Below are 26,388 nucleotides of genomic sequence, written 5' to 3'. Positions count from 1 at the left end.
TTTTTGACACAAAAAAATATTTTATTTACACAAGAACATGCTTATAATGGCACACAGATTATAAACAGTCTGACAGCGTATATACTTATGCATCATCTACGGATTACTATACTACATGATAACAAATTATAATATTATGTATTTATGTGTACTTTAATTATTTTTGACCGTTTGTCATCATGCATTATTGCAGCTAATTCGAAACTACAATATAAATAATCAACGATAATAATAGTATAAATAATATGTTCAACACAAACAATAACTTAAGTGTATAATGTACACTTAACAATGTATTGGAAATAATTGTTTCCCATAATGTGCGCTTAAACATCTGAACTAGAATTTGTCGGTACATCGTAGGATGCGGTGTAGTTGATAAGTTCTTTATTAGTAAACTGATGAATTGTTTTATTCGCTTTTATCGTGATGCCGTTTTTAGAATTTTCGAAATACGTTTTAACGAAAAAACGGCTGTGTTCGCCAACATCTGGACTCGTTATAAAGTCTTCGCACTAAAGAAAAAGGACAAAAAATAAATAAAATAAGAAAACAATAATAACACGGAGTCACGGAGATATCTACTGTTTACGAAACATGACAAGAATATGTAATTTATATTATTGGATTTTTAGGTGTGACTTTTGTACGATGAATTTATTAGTCAATGTCAGTAGAATATACGCCTATATATTATAATCATCCAGTCTTTATTTTATTTTTCTCCTTGATATAAATAACAAATTTAATTTAATTGGTTGATAATAATTTAATATAAGCATATGAATTATTCAAAATTACAATGATCATCGTTTATATTCATTTTATATTATGAACTGTTAATTTGTACAAATACCTAATAATATAAATAACATAAATCACAGTAAAAATATTACCTAGATAAAGGAGTATAATCTTTATAATTTAAATTTTGAATAACTCAAATAGTATTAAGTAAATACTTCATTTAATTTCACTGCTTAAAATTGTACTTTTATTTTTATTAAATTACTGTTTAAAAACAGCTTACGCATTATATAGTTGATATTATTAAATTCTGATAAATGTATACACGAAAATTAATTAATTTAACATAATTAATTAAATAGAATTTAACCAACGAATAGTTTTTTTTTTTTTTATTATTATTTAAATATACGAAATAGATTTTAAATAGATTTCAAAATATTATGATATAAATCTATAATAGATGTGGTATTATTTAAATTTGAAAGCATATTATTTTCAATCTTAATATACACATACAGTTTTAATAAAACTATCAAAAATGAACGTAATAGACTAGCTGCAATATATTTTGAACAGATTAAATTTAAAAATTCAGTTTAAAGCGGAAGGACGAAACTATCATAAATTGTCTTCAATAAAAGGTAAACATTCACAACAAACAATCTTATAGCTAAAAATGATCTATATTATTATCTGTATTATGTGAATCATAGTAAGTGGATAAGCATAATGTTTTAATTTATTGCAAAATATATAAGAATAGGTATGGGAATCAAACATTAAACAGTTGCAAGAAAAAATAAAAACAATAATATAACCAAACCTATTACTTTGTATCAAATATAACCATTATCACCTTTTTTTAAATAAGAAGTAAAATTATGCAACTTAGACATACGAGTAGATGATGATATTATTTAGATAAATGAAGAAATTAATTTGCATTGTTTGAATAAATAATGTTTTAATATATATTTTAATGAATATTATTTCAATAAATGTAGGTTGATGAAATTGTATGCTAATGCCGAGTACATTAATAATAGTATGTCTGTGTGATCTTTATTGAAATAATATGTGTAACTATAAGTTATATCATTTTTAAATATAGATAGCATTATTGATAGATAAACGAATATTTGTTTTTCATTTAAATAATATTAAACCAATATGAAGACTTAAGATTTATCTAAATCGAAATGTCAATTTGGATTTATACTTTATAAGTAATTAAAAAAAATCGATTAGATACCGCCATTTTAATTTAAAAGAACTGCGTTTGTATAAAAACAATTTAATAATATTTGTTTTTTTTTTTTAGTTTTGCAATAAAAGTTTTTACGTTCATTAAAATTGTATACCGGAATATTCTGAGTACCTATTTACTACCTGCTCTTAAAACTTCGTACATCTCTTGAAATATCGACTTTTGAAATAATACTTTTTTTTTTTAGTAATCAGCATAAAGGGATTATCCCCGTCGAAGCAATCTAAAGTTAGAGATAACGAGCCAATGGAAAGTGTTAATTTGATAGATTAACATCTGTGAGATTATAGGTGATTCAATTGTCGGAAGGGTCCAGGAAGGTTATTAAAAAGTGTCATAAATCTACTGCAAAGGAGTCATGAGCTTAATGACGTCATTTTTTTTTTTATTTGATTTTTTTAAGTATTCTCTTCGAAGGTAAAACAATTCTAAATTACCTTCATCCATTTAGCCTCTGATATCTCTTTATCAATCACAATGTCGAAAGTTAACGGTCGTAAGTTTGTAACGAAATACATATCAGCACAATTGAAACTCCCACTTAAAACGTGCCTGAACGCTACTAGCGATACGAATTCGGCTCTGATGCCCGTCTCTTCAAATACTTCTCTAATAGCAGCGTCGCCAATATTTTCTCCTTAAAAAATAAAAAATAAAATAGCATAATATGAAAAAGAAAAATAGATATTTTTACATGAGCTTGATTAATTATTTATACATCTTACGTACAGATGTGTATATTATATTGTATAAATACTATATATATTTCTATAATTATTATAATATATACTTTTACATAACATAGTAACAAATAGACGGACAATAATTATTATTATCCGCTGTAATATTATCAAACATTCAACATGTACGTTCGCGTGTTACTTTATCCTTATAATATAGTGTACGAAAATAGAAATGAGAATTATTAATATTATTGTATGCTAGGAATTATAACATGCGTGTAAATATGACGGGTTACTAGTATATTTAACAAAAAATAAAATATCGGGTTTCCGGTTATGTAAAATAATAATATATGAACACTGTACACTGATCATTAGTGGTAATATCACAGAATTTTATGGGAATATTAAAAAATAAAAATGATAACAACGGACTATAGTGATTATACCAAATATTTTTCGTTCCAATATTATATTAGAGCTATTAAATCGCCCTTTTGATGCACGAACTAAAGACCAAGGACACGAAAAATCATAAAAACAAATTTATTATATTTATGCTTTTTTAGAAACATCGTTGCTAAATTAGAACAAAAAGAAGTAAACCGTAGTTTGACGACAATTTTATGCTGTATATTATAATATTTTAATTGTGCGTAACGAGCTAAATAAATTTAAAGGTATTGAAATAGCTTCATACACAAAATTAACGACTATTATTTTAACAACCTGTCAAATAGGTACGAAATATTTTTTTACCCAAAATCAGTTTTATTTCACTTTAAGTTCTACTTTCACTGACTAATTTTTTATTTTTTTAGTCATATAATTACCATTTGTGTTTTTTTTAATTACACTAAGGATTACCTCATAAATATGTAAACGCGTAGGTATATATTATGTGAATACGAACCAACCGTCGGGATAATAAAACCTTATTAAAGTACAAAATGCTTACCAGAATTTACATAACCTCCAGGCAATTTCCAAAATGGAATGCTATGCTCTTTGACGACTAACAAATGATCGTTACGTATCACTAGACCTCCTGCGCCTGTATATGTATGAGGGGAGTCAACCGTAGATGTGCTTTCACCCCTTAAACGTTTGTACATCCACAGTTCGTTACCGTCCGGTGATGTTCTGTGAAACAGGAAATTGTTCTAGAACCAAACACAATATATTTTATTATGTACACGTGTGGTTGGAAATCCTAAAAGCCAAACGAGACGTTAATATGTTATGTAGGACTTAGAAATGTGTCAAAACACAAAGCCCAGCAAGTTTCAGAAGTATTACCTTTTCAATATAAAATGACATGTTGTATAGAATTTCAGTTAAATTGTTATTATTTTCTTTTTCATAAACATTCAGTGACGAGATATTTACGACAGAAAAAACATATATTGTCATTCATAGCATATTTTTGATGAAAAATGAATTTTGTAACATTTAGAATTTGATATTTGTATATGTTCAGTTTTGAAGTCAAGACTTTATTGTTTAATTTAATTTTTAAATTTAAATGAAAATTTGTTGTAAATAATTAAATCATAGGTAAATATTATGTTTGATATAATATATATCTATATTAAATAATATAATGATTTAATTCGAATGTACAATATTTAAAATTTTGATTTTTGAAGGATATTACTTTCATTTTTAGCAACAGATAAGTGAATTTTACATTAAAAATATTATATATTGTTTTATTTCATACAATTTTATAACTAAGCAATTAGTTATTATATAAAGTACTTTTATAGCTAACATTGAGATAATTAAAAGTATAAAAATCATCAATTTAATTTACCTAGGTAAAAAATATTACTTAATTATTTCGAAAAAACCTAAGTCTAATAACAATTTTTAAGTAATCAACGAAGAGAATAGTTTATTTCTTTTACAAAGCCAAAAGTTATAAAAGTAATTTTATCCTCAACTTTAAGTTTACCAAAGAAGTAAATTTTAATTCTACTCATACAGTATTCTCAAAAGTTGTGAAGCATTGTCTTTAACTAAAGTTTTTCATGGTTGAACGATTATAAATGATTAAAGGGTCTTAGTAGATAACATACTACTGTTTTATTTACCATATTAAATTCTGAATATAATTTAAAAAATAATTATTAATGGAACTTAAAAGTAACGATTTTTAAATATTTGTAGAAAACAATTTGAAAACTTAATAATCTTACTATGATCTGGTATTAAAAAACATCTAATAAATCGTTATTAAAGAAATTATTATTTAGTTATTTTTACCGCTACTCAGTAGTGGTAGGTAAAGGTATACCTAATTTGAACAAAATATATTTAAATATTAAATACATATTTAATTTTGATATAAATATAAAATATTAATAAAAATTTGTAGCGATTATACATTTACACGCATAATATGTAGGTATTGAAAAGTTGTAGAAAGCGTAAATAGAGTTAATAACATAATATTATAAATAGCTAATTATTCAAAATATCATAATTTGATTAATCTAAAATATTATTTTTAAATATTATATTATTTTAACTAATATTAATGGTTTTATTTCTAGTATTTGTCATTAAAAGTTCAAATAAAGGTAACATAGCAATATTTATTTTAAAATAATCTTATTCATATTTTGGAGTGCTTAAGATTATTGAGTGGCTGAGTGAAAGTTTAAAGGATTAATTTTTCAGAAAGTAAAATGAGCTTATAGTTGGTTGTTTTATTTAACTATTATAATTTATATTCGATCCATCTCTTAATTGGTTTTCAGCCTTTCAATGCATACTTTAGGATTGTATTATTAAGAACTTCTTACTTTGGCCAATTCTGAAATCCAATGCGCATGCTGCCGAGCTATCCGGAACCATACCAAGTGCACCTGTTCATCCGCCGACCATTTAATCAGAGATCCTATGGAAAATAATGGTTTTTTGAAAACGTGTTAAACACAAGTTCCGAAGAACGTGATCGGGCCCCATATGGCGGCAACGACCCTTATGAGAGGAGGGTGAGTGGCTTAGTATAAAAAAAAATAACAACAACAATACTGAAGGGGGTGAAGTTCAATTTCAGGGTCTGCGTCATGTTGTGGCGTGGAAAGTAGATAGAGGGAAGGGAAAAGTGAGAGAGAGAGAGAGATAGTTGGAGAGAGCGAAATGGAGGGAGGATTAATGTAGAGTACAGAATCCCCAGGGTATATATGAGCACACGCTCACGTGGCCTAGGGAATAAATCACAGATTAACTTGAAGGTTCGCATTCAAATTTATGTCGATGGATTGTAGTGGTGTAAGAGAAATATGGCAAAAAAAAAAAAAATAAATAAAATTTTTTCACAAGCATTGCATATATGTATGTATAAATGTATATTATATTCTATTGAAAATCTGTTTTGAGAAAAAAGTTTTTTCAGTACGTAAGGAGAGGGTAAAGCTTGATGCCGATTATGTACAAGTTAGTGAAGTTTTAGTTGGACGTTAAAAATATGTTAGTATGAATATCATAAACTGTATTATTGGCAGTTTCTTTTTAAACAATGACAGCCTTCCTTAATGATAATGATTATTTTTCAAACTCGACTTAACATACTTAGACTATTGGCACTCGTCAAAATTGACAAGTTTTAATCGTTGTTTCGCTTGCGGATGATTCGTACGTAATTAGTAGATTATTCGTCAAACTGTACCATAAAAAAAAAAAAAAAAAAAACGTATGGCATACAGAATCAGAAAAATTGCCGATTCTAGTACTTATTAAGGTAAAAAAAAACTACTAAGCGTCAAAAAAAAAAAAAAAATAAATAATAACAAATGTTTTCGGTTGTATGTTTACGAATATGTCTCATTTTTTATTGATATGTGTTATAATTTTTTAACCATTGTTGCAAATCGATTAGTTTTTGTCATACATTGTTTGATATTAAATTGCGATGTATTATAACCGAATTAAAATATTTTGTTGTTGACAGCAATATTAGTTATTAAATTATAACACATAATACAAAAACGAGTTATACGTAAGAGTTTCGGAAAACTTATATACCAAAACATTTGATAGTATCACATCAATATGTCATAATATTAGTGGACACAAATGTTAAGTGTGAAGAACAATAAATCGAAAAAGAAGATAAATGATTATTTTATATTCATGGGTTGATGATAATAAATAAACAGTGGTGATTTTATAAAATTCGTAAAAAATAAATAATTCATAATATGTGTTATAAATTTTAAAGTTCAATTTAAACTTAAAAAATGAAAGGAATTTAATTATATATGATTTTTGTAAATAATTGGATTATAATATTATAATAGAATCTATCTCTAGTAGTTTTAATATCTAAATTAATACTTAATAAGTTAAATAAAATAATATTTACGAACGTCTGCTTTTCTACAAGTTTATTGCAGTTAGTTTTTAGTGTAGGATTTCATTAGTTTTAGTAGTTTTACTTAATATATACGAGTATATATTACGTTTCGGCTTCTCCAACCATTAGCTATAAATTATTTTGTGTATGTCTGTATATATTATATATATATGGTTGTATACATTAATATTTTATTTAAAAAAATATCGTATTACAATAGTAAGTAGTTACTATATTAAGATAATAAAACTTACAATGAGTGAGTTTAAAAAAAAAAATGACTGGTCATTTAAAAGTTTGATATATAAAAAAAGGAATAATAGTGACATTTTTATAACTGACCGTAATTAAATGCAGCTATTGAATTAAAAATACTGTTTGTTTTCTCTTTTTAGTTGAACTTAAAAAAGAGGGTGGAATTTTGGAACATTAATTTCACTGTTGGGCACTTGTCTTGCTTATCTCGCTTCAGCCGCGTGGAAATTGCATTAAGGATAGGTCACTTGGTTGGTGTGTTGTCTTTTTAAATCTGAAAACGATTAATCATCGAATTCTAAAAACAATTCTAGACGGAGCTTTTTGTGTTGTATAGGTTACAACCAAGAATTGTATGGTTTTTATTTTATCGCAAAGTAATGAGAAATTTTAAATTTCGACATACTACCTAATGTACAATCTTCGTTCAATTTCCGGTCGGTTGAATATAGGTTCTATCGGACAATTTTAAATTTAGTCTACTATCTACAATACAAAAAAATAATAATAATAATAATAAACATATCAAAGATAAACCAATAGCTTTTTTGATATGCTCTGTATTTAAATACAAATACGCAACTGCTTTGTACATATCTTTTAATCAACGTTTTTTTTTTACAATGTTAAAAGTAAAATAAATGTTTTATATTAGAATAGATTTTAACCAAGCATAGGTCAAAGAACTATGTAGAAAATAATGTAAGATATATATTTTTTTATAAAACCTACTACCTACTGTTGACGTGTGTTTGACGTTCAATATAACTTTTGATTTTCATCGCATTTAACACATATTACCCAACATTTTTTCAGTCAAATTTTCGTAGTGTAAAACTTTTATATCACGTGACCATATAGGATCTACATAATATGGGATGTATACACATTTTTTTATTAAAACATTTTGTTTCTAAATTTCTCTCGGACGTCAAAACCATAACCTAAAATAACAGTATCCTAAAAATGTTTGGTTGTTTTGAAATATATGGTTCGAGACATTTATGTAAAAAATATTAAACTTTATTATTTTCAAAAAAAAATTACATAAGGGGGTATAAGTATAAATATTAAACGACTGGTTTATTAATATAACATTTCACTGGGTATTAATAATTTACATTAATTTTAGAAATAATATAAAAATGAAGGTACTATATAGAATTGCTTCGTATCATTAGGCAATCCTACTTAAGAATATACGATAAGTTTAAAAAATATTTATGTTTCAAACTTTAAGAATACTTAAGATATCTAAATTAAAAAAGTATATGTTTAATATAATAGATACATAGACTTCGGTTTTAAAAAATGGTATAAAATAAAAGCTAATTGAATCATAAATAACCGTTATACCTACTTGTGGACTGAGCTCTTGAAACGTTTCTCAATCCCAATTAATTCATCAGAAGTCAAAACCTTCAATTACTGTAGCCACGCTGTTGGCATTTTTCATTACTCTACTCTGATTATTATTCAGTTCACTTATTATGGGTCTCGGTAGTAAATGGTAATAAACTCGTGTGAAAATTGTGTACAAGCTTGTGTGCATGAGTGTGAATAAAAAAGGTTCTGGTTGTGATCACCGTATGGAATGCGAAATTCAACTACTCGTAAAACAATAATTTTAAGATTCGTAAGTATGCCAATACTAGAATGGACGCAGTATTGTAAATGCTAATTCTACACATTCAAATTACACCAAAAATAAAATATTTTAATGAGATGAGAGACGGAAATTTACATAATTTTATCAAAATATCCGACAGGTTATTCAGTATAATGTATACTATTCGGAGTGAGCGGCATTGAGCGCAGAGAGATTACTCATCCGGACGTAACCACTTTAGGGCGGGAATGCATTTGAGAGGGTTGCGGCGTTTAATCAAATTTTCACTGAATAACGATATCTCCTCATTTTTGCAACACTAAAAATTATAGAATAAATAGTATAGTTGTAATATAATATAGTATATATCTATAGTTTTATACTCCAAAACTTAATATAATATAATTATGTGCTTGGTAGCCAACATGTTGTATAATTATTACTCAGCATAATTATTGTGGTATAAATTCGATGTATCGTGTGTTAATGTTTGCTATAATAGTCACGTCATTTTTGTTAGAATATGTTTACAACATTTTATTGGTTAAAAATTTTTATCATTTGTATTTTTAGCAATTAAACTTATAATATAAATTTTAACTACGAAATGAACAAAACAAAATAATCATGATAAAAGTTTTTAAACAATCGACTATTGTCATACACTAAAAATAATAATAACGATATGAAGTTTTAAGTTGTGACGAGAGGCAGACCAATGTAAAGTATTGAAAATCGATTCTTAAGTAGTAATAATTTATTTGTAAAATAAATAAAAGACTTTCGAACTTGAAAAATAACCTTAGGAATAGTAGTTTTCTATTGTCAGCTAAACTACAGTAAGTAGTTCAAGAAAATTGTTTTAGTTTGTTCTCATTTCGAAGATAAAATTACGATTTAAAAATGTGATTTCAATGCTCGAAAACGGGAAAAAATCCTAACTTATGACTTTTTATGGCAAAAGAGTATATAGGTATATAAATTCGTATATATTATATACCAGTTTGAGCGGCAAGAAAATAGTCGAGAAAAGTCGTCTGTATTAACTATTAATGCTCCTTGCAGAACGGAAAAACAGCTACGAAGTCTACGCACCTTTCATGTGTATAACTTATATTTGTAATCGCATTACTATATTACAAACGTATAATATTAAATACATTTCATACATTTATTCCATGTTTACTTATAAGATTTCGAGCGAGATTGGCATAGTAATAATAACCGTATGATATAGGTGTACATTATTAGAGTAAAAGAGGCTTTTCTCGTCAGATCGTACTGTATAATAACCACTTCAGTATGATTCTACAGCTGTGTATTAAATATTTGTAGTTACGCGAAAACCGTGGCAGCGTTAATGACGGCGTTATTGTGGATCGGATACGGTTCAAGCGCGACGCTGCCGCGGGCGACTTATTCGTGAAATGTCTCATCGTCAAGCTCGCTCGGTGATGGGTATAGTGAGGACGGGTTAGCCATGGGCGTTAACAGAAAGGCGCGCATAATCTTGGCCGCGGTTAATAGATTGACAGTGTTTGTTGTCACTAATACGTATTATGTATATGTATTAACTGAGTGATCTATATATACCACCATGAATATTACTCTAATTTTCAGAGTAAATTGTTTTGTTTTTCTGAGGTTTAAAGTATTTATAAGTTAAAACCCAATACTTGTCACATAATCTGTAGGATTTTTAATTTTAATTTTATTTCATAACAATCTGTATATACATATATAATATATGTATAAACATATTTAATTTTATAATCGAAAGCAGAATTATTTTTTAAAGCATTTTGTTGTATGAACAACCAATACCGAAAATGATTTACTTTATTGATATGCATTTAGCTTAGATAAAATAATAAGCTGGATGTACGCAAACATTACACAAGATTTGATAAAAGTTGTGGTTCACTAATCACTACTAGTTTAAAATTGTTATTTATATAAATAATATTATACTCATCTAATATTCAATATTTATACATAAATATTTTTTAGAAAAATATTATTCTGTTTCTGCAGATTATGATTAAATCAAAAATATTTATCTGTTGCAATGAAAATATATTGAAAAACTTAAAAAGGTACTATGAAAAGAAAATTTATACTTAAAAATTGTATAGGTACATAAAAAAACGTAACATAAAAAATACTTTGAATTATATGAAAAAAATGTATTCAATAACATAAAACTTTACAGCACATTGGCGTGATGCGCTCTTTAAAGGTATAAAACCATATCGTATGAGTATGCTGTCAGTTTATAATATAATGTGTGTGTTTACGTGTCGGCGTGCCTCTGTGTGAATATAGGGATTGCCATGAGGGAAGGGGTGCAGCTTTTAACCCACCTATGTTTGTTTTAGTTAATAATTTAACCATCCGCTCGGTGACGTCGGTCACAGGACGCTTTAAAATAAACGTGATTGCGGCAGCGCGGCGGCTCGTAAGAGCGTATTATTATTATTATGGTGGTATGTTATTTTATATAATAATAATAATAAACATGAGTAAAACGCGCACACATTAAATTTTCAACGACACTTTCAGCGCGATCGACGATGCATAATTATAAATATAATAATATAATGATATCGTAAAACGAGTTAATATTATGTTACAACTATAGTTACTCATAGTTACGGCCAACATCACGTCAACGCTACCGAAAAGTGTGCATGCGAGTGTACAATACAGTGAGCAGCACCGTGGTTGCATCTACCTCATCCTCTGTACAATATTATGCTCGCGCAGTCCAAAGTCAGATCGATAGGACGTCTCTGGGGAGCCTTCCTATAGTGTAAGAGAAAAAAAAACACTTCTAAATTATATTTATGAAGTCTGGGAATAACCCGATTACGCGCGCCCGGAGCACTTTTGTGCGGTCCAAATTGCTTTTTCCCATCAAACCAATCAACAGCCGTCCGTGAATCGTAATTTTTCGGCTATTAAACAATACGCGTGAAGACAGCAACGATGAAAAAGATGGTAATTGTTTTAAGTTTTCTACGGCGAAATCGCTGTCAAAGTGTTGTATACCTACATTTTTTTTAATATCATGCCACCACAGTGGTTCAAAAATGAAAATATTATATTTGGCCAAAAATCGTTTTTATATATTTTTAAAATTCAATTTTAGATTGTAAAAATATTTAGAAATTATTTTTGGGAAATTGCCCAGACGCACACGAATATAACAAAACTTTTTTCGCTGGTACTGTATGTTTGTATGTAGGTATATACCACAAATTGTGCGTATGATTATAATGCAAAGTATTTTCATAATAAAATCAGCTAGTTTACCAACTGGATGCCAAATTAGAATAAAAGGATAGAAAACCCGTGTCATAAACTATTAAGAATATAAAAACATATAATGAAAATCAGTCCATTATCTTATTTTAACAATTCTATAATCATTAAAATTAGGTCACTATAATATTTTAGTATTAATGTTAATAATTTATGGAAAAAATAAGTAACTCAAAAGTATTAATTCAGAAATTTAAGTAAAAAATAATACATGATAATATGCATCTATATTTTTTAAATTTTTAATATCTGTATATACTCGTATATAAACGAGACTTGTCTTGAGTGACTGATTCATAATCAAAGCAGGGCCAAAATTATTAGATCTATTGATTTGAAATTTTGAGAATAGATTAATATCATAATTTCGCTATGCACTTGAGCTTCTAGCTCACATCTGTATAGGCTCTTTTTCACAAAGACAATTTGATATGGCATGCTCCAAAGTTAATACGCCCACGAACCTAGTAATTTTGGCACCAAATGTAATTAATAGAGAAGTTTTACGATAAAATTGTTTTCATAAATTATTATTTTTTATTATATACCTATTACAATTTTGCGGCAAAGCCGCAACGAGTAACTGGCCGCTAGTATAATATAAAATAAAAATTGTTGGCATATTTTTATGTTTAGGTAAAAATAATTGCCATGGAAACTAAAAAAAAAAAGTTACTTAAAATTAAATATAAATTACAGTTATGATATGTAAAGCTATATATGACCAGTATTTGTCAATATCCAATAAAATAATAGTCTTTATATTTTAAAAATAGAATAATATATGTACAATCATAAAGTGAGTTTTATCTAGTTGAACAGTGATATTTAAGAGGACAATCTAATACACTATGTTTGATTTGTAATTATGATAACTACCGTAAATTTAATAAAAAAAAAAAATTGTTTTAAAAAATAAAACAATAGTCTAGTCCAAAGTATAGGTTTATTGATTCGAATATGGTATGACAAAATTATTTTTTGAAAAACTCGATATAAATACATATAGGTTAAAAAGAATCGTGGTACAAGATACAATTATAGCCTGTAGTAAACTTAGATACACGAATCATGCTGTATTAGAAAAATATAAATTGTTTTATAATACGAGTATTCATACCTAGGTAGGTACTTGGGTTGATCTATTTGTATTATATACTTACTATGAGGATACAAATATACAATATATAAGTATACAAGTACAAATATTATAAAATAATTTATATTTTTCTAATACCACGTAATACAGGGGTGATAACTGGTCAGTAACTTATAATGTTAAAAAAGCGTAACAAATTGTTAATTTGAGTTTTTCACAAAAATATTATTTAAATAATATACATTATTTTAAAAGATTTTTATAAAAGCTATAATTTCGGCTAACTATTTTTATTTTTGTGTCGTTAGACAATCTCAGGGCTCAGGCACAGAAATTATTATTGTACGTTCATATTATATTTTGTATGTTACCTATAACAGTGCGAACGTAGAGTGGTGCTCGTGAAGGGTGACGATGAATTTACGCATGAGACTACCTCTCTGCACAAACCACACACACGTTGTTTTCGAAATAACCCTACACCTCCTCGATATTATTATTATTATTATACTATTTTCAACATAGTTTCGGAAATATATAAGGGCGAGAGACATTAAACTTGGACGGCGCGATAGTGTCGTGTACTCTGTAGTATTATACACCGTAAGTTATGCAATTTAAACACCCCAATTTCTAAAGTTTATAATAATTATAATAATAAGGAAACGCTACCGTAGTCGTATATTGCTGCATGTTTACAGTATGTACTGGGTGATTAATTTAAATTTCTATACTGTTATATTTTCTGAAAAAAATGTTCTTTATAAAAAACAGTTTTAAAGCAATATAATATACAAAGAGTTTATGACAAGACACTTTCATAAAAAAAAATTTTTTTTATCATATGGAATTTTTTTTATGACAATCTATATTTTAAATTTCTTGATTTGCAGAAGAAAAATACTGTTTTATAAATTAATTTAGTAAATAAATATCGAAAAAATGGTTGTATTTATGAACATGATTTTATGATAAGAGGTTTAAATGATTAGGGAGTAAGATAACAAGGTGCAGGATATCCCGTTCAAGTTATAGTCTATTACTTCTCCACATATCTCAATTTTAAATTGTACACTATGTAGCAACACTAAGCATTCGTGTTGCTAGTTAAATGGATCACTCTGTATAAAAGACTTATGTATTATATCGTACGTGAGTCATGATATAGCCAATATAGGTATATTTCGTTCGGCGGGGGCCACTGGCGCGTAAATAATACCGTTGTCTAATGCCTTGATGAACCAGCTATAGTATATCAACTTTTAAGTACGTATCTATATACTACGCAAGGTACCTACGCGCATTGCTCAAAGTCATTCAACAATCGAGGGCTGTCGTTCGACGACACGGGTTACGTTACGTCATCATACGCGTTTCATAATAGATACAGACAGAAAATAAGTATAAATAGAAAACATAACAGCAGCTGTATAAGACGATTGTGATTTGTTATTGTCTTGTAAGATAGAATATCGAAATGAATTAAATCATTTCAAGTACCTTCAATACCTATAATATTATTATACATAAACAATTCTCATACCAGTATGATTAAGTTTTCAGACTTTGCTGTGTTAATGTAATATAACTTTGCGAAATGTCCCGTATCTTTATTATTCGAAATTAACAACTGTCGAGAAGATTTAACGCATACGTCCGAGTTGTGACGACAATTTATTAGTTTACCTACTCACGAATGGGAAAACGTCTGAAATCTACTTTCCACGCTGATAAGATTAAAGCTTCGTAGTTGGCATATTTTTAATTGTATCATTTATTTCAACTTGTAAATAATATCGATTTATATTTAAGTTTGTTCTGGAATTTTTTACTGGCTATGGTAACATGAGAAACGTATATTATTCAATTTTATTTATCAAGCTGCAAATATTGGTACATTGTACAATGTGCATACAATAAAAGTATAACATTCTAATAAATTCTTAAATCTTATATTTACATACACTTCAATTTTCAGACAACTATTATTACATATTTATATAGCTAGAACGAGTGTGCGAATGACAAATACATACGATCACTTTAAAACGATATTTGTTTTTTCACTATTTTATATCATATAAGTTGTTATATAACTAATTGGAATATAATATATAGGGTATTTCATAAAGAGCGCAATTTTTAATTTTGTTATAAATCAACTTTATTTTAAAAGAAATACATTATAAATGATATATATTGTTTCACTGCTTTTGAGGTTTAAGCGTGAAACATGGTATTGTGCATATGATCCCCCTCTATTGCTAGACACACAGTGACTCTGTCAATGCAATTACTAATCAAATTTTCACAGACTTACCCATTAAGTTCACTGATAACGCATTAATTTTTTTGCTTAAGATTCAATGAAGTTCACGACTTTTCTGTATAAAACAATGATTGAAAAATTATGAAACCTCAACTCGTAGTGAAACAATATATATCATTTATAATGTATTTTTCATAAAATTAAGTTGATTAATTTTATAGCAAAATTAAAAACTGCGTTCTTTATGAAACACCCTATATATACACGATATAAAATAACAGTGGATAGCAAACTGCTGTCCATCTATAAAAAAAAACAATACGAATACTAGAGATTTATATATTTAATTTTTATGAGTAAAATTTCTAAATAAAAATCACATAATTATTATTGTTTTAAATGTATTGAAATTCCATAAAGATAAATAGGTACATAATATATTGTATAGTATACACAATTTTAAAAGATGCATAATATATGATAATGCATAGTAGGCATTATTTTACGACACAATAGATGAATACAACATCACAACGTATGATAATATGTATATAAAAAGAGAGATTTTCAAATTGTGGGCGCACATTAATACAATTTGAAATAGTATTCAAAGTTAACAATGTCCGGGAGCTGCACTTTTAACAGTTTGTTGTTTAGTTTTCTAAAAAATGTGTTACTGTTGTATACGTAGAAAAACTGAGAAAGAGAACTTTGATTATAGAGATTACATCATCGTTGAACATAGAACCTAGGGGAGTGATCGAAGATAAAACGGATAGATGTGTTAACAAGGGTTACAGTATATAATAGTGAAAAGGGTGCCTACAAAACACAAAACAGAACGCAATAGTGAGAATAAGAGGGTCGGTCCCTAAAATAAATGGGAAGTAGCGAAAGCATATAATTACTTTTTTTATGAAGTACTATAACTCAACGAAAGTATTATACCTACTACAATTTTAAAAATACATATGTACCTACTTTATTTCTGCTTACTGTCTTTGCAGTATAATTGAGATGTAATAATTAAGGTAATCACCGAAATGGTTTTGGTTTTTACACACAAAAATGTGTATTATTTGTTTTAAATTTACACGTACAGTATATACGTAGTTCATCGCGATTCACAGCAAACATAGGAATACCACACAAATATTTAAATCTTAAATTCAAATTAACATCGCAGCTTAAAAAAAAAATGGTCTTTTTATTTACTATAAGGGAAGTAAATATAATAACAGGTAAAAACGACAAATTTTTTGATGTTTCATTAAGAATGATTTGTAAATTGTATAAATATATATAGAACTTAAGAGCAAAACCAATGCACTAAACAAAAATATTATTCAAAGTTATTGTTTATCTATTAGGAGTATTCTACAAAAATAAGTATCTATGACTATAATTAATTAATAAACTATTAAATGCCATTTAAATATAAAATAATTTTTATGAATTTATGATTAATTATAAGTCAAAATATACGTTTTTATAGCTTAATATTCCAGTTTTTAATTCTTGTCAATATTTCACTTATAAAAAAATATTAATAAGTAATAATTTTAACAATTATAATAAATTATAGGAATAATAATAACTGAGTATAAATCGTATTATATTTAAAATTTTGCGATTATATAATGTATTTGAATATAAAATATTTGAAATTTATTTTATTCATTGGTAATGTACTATATTACTATAATATTTAGTATTTAAAGCAAAAACAATTAATGTTAATAGTGTTCAATATAACACGGATAAAAAAAATATAAAGTTATTTAGGAATTATTCATAGAGTCTACCAAATGCATATTTGAACGGTTTTATTGTATAGGTATATGTATGTGGACGTTTAAGTGCATAATATTTCATATCTGTTAAGTGCTGAAAGTCTAATTATTTTCAATATACCCAGTACATTAAAGTGCTGCACGTTATGTATGTAACATATATGATCCTGTATAATTATAATACGATGTTAAGTACTTTCGTTGTAGTTATCCGTTTTAACTATATCATGTTAGTTATGAATAACTAATACAAAATTACACAGATAAAAATAAATATTTTACATTTTATAAAACTAAAATACAATTAATATATAATTGTTCTAATTAAAATAATACAAAATTTAAATAAATTTGTTTTGGATATTTTAATTATCTAGTTTATCTGAATCATTATTAATTTTATTTTAAAATGTATCAATAGAAATAAGAATGGTTTAGATATTAAATTTTATCATATAATATTGTAAATTTATAACTTTGTGAATTTTTTATTTTTTAAATAATTAATATCTGACAAGAGAAATATTTTTTTGAGCGAACATAACATTAAAATAAAATTTTATATTTATAACACATAAATAATTGAAATTTTTCAAAAATTACTTTTTATATTTAATAAATAATTGATGAAAATATAAAGCTTACATTTAAAGTTATATATTTTTTTTAATAAAAACATAATCATCAAAATAAATTAAAAATAAAAATTATTATAAATTATTCAATATCTTTCAAACATTTGGTAAATAATTTAAAAAAAATACTTGTATAAGGTAATCAAATAATCTCAATTTATTATCATAAAATAAGGACAGATAAAACTTATGGAGCACCTAATTTGCCACAAATAGTGGCTGTTTACATGTTTTTTACGTAAAAAAAAAACAAGATCATTGTTAAATTAATATATTTCTCAATTTTGTATGATGTCTGAAATTAAATTCTTCAAGATTAATAAAAACTTTGAATAAATACATTATCAACATTTTATAAATATTTTAGTCCTATGACTATGAAAAATTTTATTTCTATGTATGATGAATTGTTATGTACAAAATAATAGTGATGTTTAATCTATTTTGGTTGAATTTAAGACGCACGAGACTTACATATCATATAGGATATTTACATAAAGATATAAACAGAGATTTATAAATGCTCAAATAAAATGGAAAATGGCAATGGCTTAAAGGAAATGGATGGGAATGGTCAATCTCGCGCAAAAACCGATTACTTACACATAATTTATTCAAGTCAATTATAACATGATTAAATATTATTTTATTTTTCAACTTAAATAAATAAATACTATAGTTACTGATTTGTTATTCTGCATAAACCAAGTTAAAACCTTATAAACAATAGAAAATAAAAATAAAAATAAAAGTTTACTTCATTGAATGATTGTTTTTAAATTAAATTATTTAAATATAATAACCCGAGCTCAGCGTTGTATACATGTTTAAAAATGAAATGTGAAAAATTTAATAAATGCAAATTTGTTTCGTGATATCTGGATTCTGAATTAAACATTTTTATGGAGTATATTTTGATTTTTTTCTTTGTATTAATATCATAAATATTGTTGCTATTAAGTAATAAATATTTAAAGATACAAGTATTTTTGTTTTTTTTTACTTTTGATTTATAAATATTTTTTTTTGATCTTTCAAATTACCAACTAAATCCAAATGATTATCAAAAATTACTCTTGAAGTTAAAAACCGAAATATTTTTACTTCTCCAACAGACGATAATAGAAAGAAATTATAATAATAGAATATAATAGAATTAATTTTAAAATCAATACATTAATTGCTTAGTTCAGAATTTAAAATTACTATGAAACATGAATATTATTTTCATATATAAAATACAGCTTGCAAGTAATAATTTTAGTTTATATTTTTATTTAGAAAATGCAAAATGCATTATATATTATAAAAATAAACTTTGGTATTAATATTTATGGTCCTCAGAAGAATATAGTAAATTATTAGTTGTTATTAATTATTTACTTACAAATTATGATAATAAATTATATGTTATGTTATCTCATTTCAACTCCTGCTGAACAATACTTAGTTAACATTTATAAATTTAATTTACTGTCATAATATCATGATAATAAAATTATTTAATATTTTGAAAATTAATTATACAGTGTATTAATTTATTAATACAATAATTATATAATTATATTAATACCTGTATTTCACCATATATTTTTGTGTAAAATAGTTTTTTGAAGATATGAAACTAATTATTGAAAAAAATTTAAATGGTCATATTTAAAACTGTAAATGTCTATTATACGACCTATCAGTTATATTATTTTAAAATTAGTAATAGATGTTGTAGTAGTTATATAGTTATTAAATAAAATACAAATTTTAATTTAATTTTAAAAAGAGGAAAGTAGGTAACTGATAACCATTCTGCTATACAGATAATTTTGAGTTTAAGGTATATATATTTATATACATTTATCTTAGTATATTATTAATATTAAATTTTAGGACAATACCGATTTACTATATAACTATTATAATGGATTCTTAATATAAATAGTTCATAGCATATCAAATTATACTTAAATGTTTTAAAAATTCCATCGTGTAGACAAAATATAATAATAAACATAAGTTTTAAATAATTTTACACGAAAAGAAGCAATTATGTCCAAATTTAAACTTTAGACAGTTATAAATTATATTTGTGGGATTACACTCAACTCTTTTTTTAATTTCAGTAATAACAACTAATGAGTTACGAGGAACCTTTTATTCATTTTAATAAGCTTTTTGACTAAGTGAAATTTTATTATTAACATTTATACAGAAAAAAAAACTATTTATTGTTTTTATTTTTATAAAATTATATACAATCAATATTAAATAAGTATAATAAGTATACGCGGGGTTAAGAAAAAAAAAATTATTGGAGTTACGTGAATTAAAAATCCAAGATTTTGAAATGTTGACACTTAACTTAAGGTCAAAAAAAAAAAAAATTCAAATATTTCAAATGTTATTTATAAATAACTCAAAAAATATTCTAAAAATTATGCCATATGAAAAAAAATTCTTATACAAACATTTAATGAAAATTTGAGGTATTTTTGATTATTTGTTTCAAAATTACAAAAACATGAGAAAATTGATTTCGTCAGAATCTACTTTGTACTTTTATTTTCTCCAATTACTAAGAATGGTACTGAGATTTTTTAATTTTGAGTAAAGTACCAACTAAATTCAGTATCTAATCATAAAATACATTGAAGTTGAAAATTGAAGCATTTTTTTCACTATAAAAAGTGTATTCAGTTAAAAAAAAAACACAAACATTATTGTAAAATCAATACAGATATGACTCCACTTAGAATCTAAAATGTCTACATGCTACATCTATTTTTTATAAAGTACAACAATCAACACATCTAACTAAATACACGACTATACGAGGTATTCAATTATTTATTAGATATTTTTCTATCTGATTTAATTCAATTGGGTTTAGGAGCAAAAATATTTGTGTGGTTAGAGAACTAATTTTTGTACTCTAAAAGCTTTTCATTCCAGTAGGTTTATCTAAAGAAGTATAGACGGGTCTTCAGATTGACGTTTAAACATATTGCTTGTAAGCTTTGGAAAGTTTACCAAATAGTTAGAGTACTTAAGACTAAACCCTCGATAGAATCTAACGGAAGAAAATGTTAAGGTTCTAAAAAGATTTAGAGCCTCCTTATAGAATAAAAGTAAAGCTTTTTTCAAATAAATTTAACGATACTTTTCAATTAAAGTTTTAACAAAACATTTTTTGTCTTGGTAAATATATCGATATTTTAAAAATCAAGTCAAATGATTAGGTACTATAGTAAATATTATAGTATTGAGTATTTACGAATTGAAAAATATACTAATTACTCTAACTTATAATACTTTAAAATGTATTACAAATTTGATGACAATTTTAAAAATTTAGATAAATTGAAAAAAAGATTCTGATTACTTAATCCCAAGACTGCAGAACACTTAACTTTGAATATAAATTAAATTTACGTCCATTTATAATTTAAACTGTTAATTTAATTAAAATAGTTTTTAATTTATATTATAAAATTATAAAGCTGTGAATACATGAAAATCAAGATTGAACGTAATAAAAATTAAATTACTTTAATGTATAAATATAAACACATTTATTTTTTTTTGATAACATTTTTCAATACTTGAATCAGAAGAAATGTTATTAATTTAAGTTATTTAATACATAAATATTTTTCTAATGCTTCATTATTATTATTTATTAAAATAATTGATTATTAACATATAACAAAATAAGTAACCAACATTATTGATTGTATATTTGTATTTATACATAATATTCTTATCGGTTATAAAACGTTTAAACTTCCGGTGATATTAATATTCTCGCAGTCTCGCAATTTTAATCTTATATTTCTTTAAGTATAATGTATAAAATACAAATAAACCTACGCGTTAAAAATCAGTAAAATTATTAAACTGAAAAACTCAAACATCTGTGAAACATATTTAAATTATATTTTATTTTTATAATATATTTCTTGATATTTGTTTTACTTATTTATAGGAGTTAATACTACTGATTATCGAAATACAATTTTCTATTATTAATTATTGATGCAGTAATTATTATATTCTTATTTATACAATTAATAAATACTGAAAATCACTTCTACAGTTCTACTTCAATAACCACAATTTCTAGATCTTTATCAAAAATTATAAAACATACTAAAACATAAAAAACTGAAATGTTTTATACATTTAAATATTTAATAGATAAAAATTATACTCAGTAAACAGGCAACAACCTGTTAAGAAAATATTTTTTATTTTTAAAATATACAATATAATACTCGTATACTATAAAAATATTTATTCTTTAAAAAAAAGATTATTCTAAGAATCTTAAAAACATTGCGAGAAGTATATTATCTGAACCTTGAATATTAGATAGAATTAGTAGAATTCAATAGATATGGTTAATAGTTTATTAACTATATTATAATATTATACAGTGTTGGAGAAAAATATTTTATAATTATATAAAGATAAAGTAATGAAATGTATATTTGAGAAATGTTTACTTTCTATATACGTACAATTATTTTAAATTATCTACAATATAATATTTTTTAATATTTATGATTAATGTCTAATTATACTGTTCAATATTAAAGTAATAATGTAATAATGTCAATATGAAAAATAATTGTATAGTCTCAGATTTATTTGAATAATATATTTTTTTTCAAATATTTTAGTTGTAATGAACTAATTAAAAATTCAAATATAACTTCTTTATCATTTTATATAAATATATTACTATGACCAAATAAATTTGTATTTTATTTGACCTTATAGGATCTGTAAAATAATAGTTTTTTAGATATTTGATTGAACACTCCCATAATAAAGTCAAATATTAGAAAATTAATAAAGAGTAATATAAATTAAGATATGTAAAATATTATATATATTTAAAAGAGTGTATACTATATATATTATATACACTTTTTTAAATGTTATTTTTATTAATCTACCAGTCCATTTATAATTTTGATAAACTGACCTATTGGAAAATATGAATATCGATGTAATATATTATCTTATAATATAATTACACATAGAAATCTTTTACACTTTCATATAATTTATTTATTTTATTTACATAGTTAAATTTTATAATTATTCATGAAATGACACATCGTGGTAATGAGTTATTTATTAAGCTCGACGGTTTAAATTATGTTATGTTATAAGAGTAATTAAATAGAATATTAAAATATCTAATGTTTAATAGTACGGATAATAAAATGTTATCAGTAGGTAATCTGACAAACATAGCAATAGAGCTAGCGAAATAATCGAATATTTTATAATTCGAAGTTATTTAATTATTAAATATTTGATTGCAATAAAACTACATTAGTATTTACAATCAGCGATTAGCTGCTATTATACATATAAATGGATATGTATAGTATTAGATATCGTAAGTTGTATGATTCAAAGTGAAGATTTGGGAGGGGCCACTTATTTAATACTTCACACAAATATTTCCTTTTGTTTTTTCATATAAAAAAATCACATATTATGCAATATCAACGTATTTTTTTTATGTACTCGTATATTCTATATTTCTATATAATTTTATTGTTAACAATTTAAATAAAAGTCATCCATGGGTATTGATTAATTACTGAAACAAAGTTTCTCTAAAAAAGTGGGGAAATATGCAAAATATGTTTATATGACCGGAAAGAATTGACCCCTTTGATCTATTTTCTCGATCCGTTCCTAGTTGCAGTACCATATTATATCATTTACAAGTTACAACTTCGTTATTAAATATTATTATAGAATAGCTACCTAAATTCCAACTTATAAATTGTGCATTTGTCCTTATCATAAATATTAAATATGTGTAGTGAGACCATTAATTTTTTTCAACACATTACCTATATATTTTTCTATTGGTACAAATATTAGTCTATAAACTATAATATGTATTAGAGTAGGTATTAGACATTATATGGTTTTGATAGATAATTTATATAATTATAAAATATTAGATTTATTTATATAATATACATATACAGTACATTATGTAACACACTAACGTAAGTGATAATAAAAAGGTTATTTATTTAAGCTTCAACACAATATTATGACAAGTAACGACTTGAACTATAGTCTGCATTCGACATAATATATATAAATTATTACCTATATCGCACGATTAATAGCATACATTAATTATTGACACAATACAACTGTAGGTACATATAAAAAACAAATAGGATAAATTTTGATAAATAAATTAAATAATATTCATCAGAAATTTATTAGAAATAGTTGGTATTGATACCTAATCTAATAACATTTTTTAACGTTTTTTCATCACTGCGTGGAAAAAGAGAAAACTAGTTTTTAGTTTATAGCGATTTCGATATTATTAAACCGAATTCCTTTAGGGAGAAAATCATTACGGTTTAATAACTATTTCAGGTATAACGCACAAAAATAATATTAAACATTTGCATACTATATTATAGCTTATACACTACAGGCACACTGACAGCTGCTACATGTAATACCACAATATTGCGGAATGCCATTTTAATGGACACGTGTCGGTAAAAAATTATCAAGGGTCATCAGGAATAATAATTTCCGGACGCTTACGTTACCGATTTGTAATGTTTTGACGTCGTTACGAATCTTAGAGGAAAAAAATCAAACAAGAATAAAAAAATACACGAATTACGAGTGACTTTTGAACCATATGGCGCGCGGGAGGTATAAAGTATATAATAGTACGCGTCAAAGACGGTCTTCGTCGAAATAAACACACACACACACGCAGCATCTCAACCGCGCCGGGAAGCGCAGTTACAATAATATACACACAGTATATACCGGGTGTTTCGCCGTCTTTAAATCCAAACTTTAAAACAAACATTTAATTAATGGAAATTCGGTATTTTGACGTTTAAAATACATGTACATAACTACATAAGTTATAACTTAATAATGTGGCCATCTAATATTTTTATGAAACAAAAAAGAAAATATTTTAATTATTTTTTTCTTCACGTTAAACAAATAACTACCTACCTATATTATTAAAATACTTAATAAACATGAATCTACAATAGTAACAAGTAATGATTTTCAAAAATATTAAACAAAACTAAAAAAAAAAAAACGTATTGACGCCTGAATGGAATAAAAGGCGAAACACCCTGTATGCACAATAGTACAATACTATGAATTATTATTTCCATGTACGCGTACGTGTGTGTGTGTGTTAGCACTGTAGCAGAGAGACCGGCGTGAGATGACGAGTGCGCGGGCGCCGCCACTAATGCCGTTTCTCGAGTACGCACACGCGGTGCCACCAACCGAACCGGTTCGCCGTCGCCGGCGAGACGGCGACCATGCCCTGAACCCGTCGACGACAAGCGCGACACGAGTACACGACCGTTTTGACTTTGACGCACACGTCACGTCACGTTCGGCCACTTTGGTCTTTCTGCACGAATAACGATTAACGGCCGTCGCAGGACGCAGCGTCGCCTGCGAACATCGATGACGCGCGTGTCGCGTTTCGGGTAACGGTAAGCGTCGCGTCGTCGGTACCCGCGGTGACGCGTAGTGTCTGCAGTTTACGTGCCGCCAAACGGTTCGAACCGGACGTACAATCACTGTAATATTATCATGTAAACATAGAGGGCTGCGGTTCGCGACCGCGTTTAGGAACCAATGGCGACGGTTGAACGCGACGCGACGTCCTTGAAACAGTACATGAAAAAAAAAAAAATGCAAAAAATTACTCGCAAGCTTGGGTCCGAATTCCGCCGATTTCTCTTGTTCCGTGGCGGCTATGGTGGATTTGACGACGACGCCTCTATGTCTGTCCGCCTGGCCGGTAAACGTCGACATTTTTCTGCGAAAATCAAAAAATAAAATAAAATCGAGCCGTGTAGAGTCGAATGACAATACATTAAAAAGGATAAATCGGAAAATATGATATTATAAAATATATCTTAATTTCCTTGCCGTTACCCCTAGAAAAAAAAAAAACCGTACACCCGCCCGCCCATAAGTATTTCGCGTAGGAGGTACCTGACGGCCGCGTACAACGACAGCGGTGGTTGTCTGGAAACCATGTAAGCAGCGCGTCAGCCGCGGTGCGCGAGTCTGTGCACGTTTTAACCTGTTGCCCGCGTGCAAAAAGGGACGTCCGCGGCGGCGGAGATCAGGAAGACCGAACGAACAGACGCGCGGCAAGCGAGAGGGACGGGACGACGTCGAGAGAGACGGCGTGCGAGAATGAGACGCCGGGATAGAATAAAGACGGGTGGTGCGACGGAGACAGAGCGCGTGGATAATATACAGTGTGGATGCGTAAAAAAAAAAA

General features: G+C 26.5%; 1 protein-coding gene across 1 annotated transcript; it reads right to left on the bottom strand.

Moving 5' to 3' along the window:
- On the bottom strand, positions 1 to 26,388 carry LOC112599380 (nucleoside diphosphate-linked moiety X motif 6; the record flags this gene model as incomplete). Its single annotated transcript, XM_025346263.1, is given in 6 exon segments — positions 1 to 515; positions 2,455 to 2,654; positions 3,659 to 3,863; positions 5,511 to 5,605; positions 25,802 to 25,914; positions 26,094 to 26,388. Coding segments are annotated over 6 exon segments (846 nt in total). The 3' UTR covers positions 1 to 326.

This window comes from Melanaphis sacchari, unplaced genomic scaffold (genome assembly GCF_002803265.2).
Source record: "Melanaphis sacchari strain LSU unplaced genomic scaffold, SCAv2.0 Contig50_pilon_pilon, whole genome shotgun sequence".
NCBI classification, from domain to species: domain Eukaryota; kingdom Metazoa; phylum Arthropoda; class Insecta; order Hemiptera; family Aphididae; genus Melanaphis; species Melanaphis sacchari.
Note: the sequence above shows the minus strand (reverse complement) of the source record. Positions and strands in the feature narration are given on the sequence as shown.